The 2,681-nt window shown below is 34.7% G+C and overlaps 1 protein-coding gene across 1 annotated transcript; it reads right to left on the bottom strand.

The window, feature by feature from the left end:
- Positions 1-322: 322 nt before the first annotated feature.
- On the bottom strand, positions 323-1,447 carry LOC142615690 (calmodulin-like protein 1). Its single transcript, XM_075788450.1, has 3 exons — positions 1,384-1,447; positions 872-996; positions 323-438 (listed from the first exon to the last, which is right to left on the bottom strand). Exons 1-3 carry the CDS (start codon positions 1,424-1,426, stop codon positions 370-372), a joined length of 237 nt encoding a protein of 78 aa, XP_075644565.1. The 5' UTR covers positions 1,427-1,447; the 3' UTR covers positions 323-369.
- Positions 1,448-2,681: the final 1,234 nt, after the last annotated feature.

Raw genomic sequence — 2,681 nt, 5'->3', positions numbered from 1 at the left:
CTAATAAGTCGAAGGGGCCTCTTTTTCTTCATATTGGAACAGCCCATGGCTCCTTAAAAGCAATGCACCAGACATGTAGCCTTTTCCAATTCACAAGGTAAACATATTATATATTCAAGGATGCATTCATTGCTTAGCTACAAAGTCAATCCAAAGAATCACAAACTTGTTTCTAGATATCAATGTGTTGCTGAGCTTGAAAAACCTACTTGCCTGTAGGAAAAGTGAAGAGGGAAAAAAGGCTATCTTAGTTTTTGGTAGGAAAATAAAATAAACAGATCAATAAATCATCATATCACACATATTTGCAAAATCCTAACCATACCTCCGATTGATCTGTTCAATTAGATTGTCAATACTTAGAACCATTCAAGAACTTTCAGGCCCTTTTATCATGTTGCATCTACCAACAATCTTTCGAAAATCTTCGAGACTTAGCTGCAATGAAGTCAGTTACAGAAGTAGACTTAATTCAATAGACGATTAAAATGTAATATATATATATATATATATATATATATATATATATATATATATATATATTAGTATGAACATCATAAAATATAAATATATATATATGTCTACACATGTATTAGTATGTGTAGTAATCTACCAAACTTTAAATATATATTACTTATTTAAATGTGATATCTTTCTTATTGTTCAATTTTCATGATACTGGCAAAAAAAAAAAAAAATTTCATGATATTAGCAAAATATTTTTCTTTAATATTCATTAATTCGTTCATCGCATGGGCACACTATTAGTATCCAGAAAAATTTTACACACTTTTCATTGAAAACTACTTATCTTTACTTATTCATATTATCGAGAGAGAGAGAGAGAGATCAAAGAGCAGCAGGAACGAACCTTCCCATCTCTGTCACTATCGAAGTAATGAATCATGTCAGACAACTCCTGCTCAGTCCACATAAAATCATAAGCATTCGCTACTCTTTCGATATCCCTCACAGTTATGCCCCCCTTCCATGTATCTTCATGCCAATACTCTCATCAGTGACCAAAAATCTCTTTAAGAAAACAAAGTAATACCACAAATAGGAATATTGCCTTTTTTGGCTGGTAAAGATTTGAAAGTAAGACCTAATCTGTCCAATTGAAATGAAATACATCTAAACTAAATTAACAAAAATGAAATTACAGCATAAGTTAAAGAGACTAGTGTATAAAAACACATATTCAAATGTGAATCCTGCTGATACCTGCATTTTTCAAAATCAAAACATCTTTTAGTTATAGTTTTCCCTATAGATCTTTATATAGTTCCTATTAATTGGTTCTTGAACCTGAATACCAGATTCTCTCCATTTGTATTTCTTTCTACACACGCACACACACAAGACAGTGGCAGCAGAAATTACCATCAAACTGAAAGAAGTTCACAACCAGTTCATCTTCAGTCATTTGCACCCGACTACCAAACTGCTCACCTGGAATAAAAAGCAAATCATCAAAATACAAGGTGAGAGAACGAAGAATGGGAAAAAAGGAAAAAGATCTGTGCATGATAAAATAATTTTAAGCCCAAAACAAACCAATTTTTTTCTCTTCCTCTTTTCTGTGTCTTCCTAAATTCGTGTACGTCCTTCTCATTAAGTTGAGCATTCATTACATCAGCTTCAGAGCATTTCAAAGGCCCACAATGGACCACGTCTGAAAGTCCTGCAGACTCTTGTAACGAAAGAGCGATTGCCTGCATATTAATGCTAAAGAATTAGTATACTTCTTTCTGTCTAATAGAATAGGGCCATTCTTGCATTAGTTGTTTAATGGTCTACTGGAACAAACACTCGACCTAAAGCTGGCAATGGAAAAGAATATTTATTAAGAAATTCATTCAAACTTGCCTGCCTCAGTGCATCATCATTATCAATGTAATCTGACTTGCTCAAACCCTTATGAGCAGGAACTTTCTTCTTAGGTTTTGCACCTTTATTCCTAACCTGGAGTAAAATAAAAGCAAAACAAGAGTATTCAGAAACTATGTCAAGGCAGTGCTCATGGCTATGTATCTTAGATAATTACTGAAAACACATGCCAATTACAGCAGAAACACTGATAGAAGCTCTCGTGTTCAAATAGATTGAAAGAGCCCTCGTAGCACTTTATACTAATTACTTTTCCTTGTGAAGAATACTTCTATGAGGATTTATTCTCTGACTCTAAAATGGTATTTAAAAACGTTTTAATCTAAAACTTGATTGAAATCTTTAGAGAGGATGATGTGGGCTTACTAGGCTTGTCTCACTTCATTTGACCGGGTTAGGGCCGTGGGTCTTTTAAGGCCCCTCTTTTTTTACTTTCCATTAATTTCTACCGGGTTGGCCTGTTGGGCCTTTTATCTCATTCCTTCTTCCTTGGGCTCATTCAAGGCCCATTCCTACTTCTAAAAGAAGGTCATCTCATTGTAGCGGACTCTTCCACATTGCCCATATACCGAAATGGGCCAATGTGCCTTATTCCTTCTCTTTGGGCCCTTGCTTGGGCTATGCTTATTCACTTTCTGGGCCTTAAGGGATGTGGCCCTATTGCTTTGCTTCTATTATCTAATTTCTCCCTTCTTTTTCTTGATTTGGTTTGGGCTTTTTTGCCGTTGGGCCTTCATGCCATAACTGTCAAAAATGGGTAGCAACAGTCGGAAAATAAATTTTTTTAGAAG

This window comes from Castanea sativa, chromosome 11, assembly GCF_040712315.1.
Source record: "Castanea sativa cultivar Marrone di Chiusa Pesio chromosome 11, ASM4071231v1".
NCBI lineage: Eukaryota > Viridiplantae > Streptophyta > Magnoliopsida > Fagales > Fagaceae > Castanea > Castanea sativa.
Note: the sequence above shows the minus strand (reverse complement) of the source record. Positions and strands in the feature narration are given on the sequence as shown.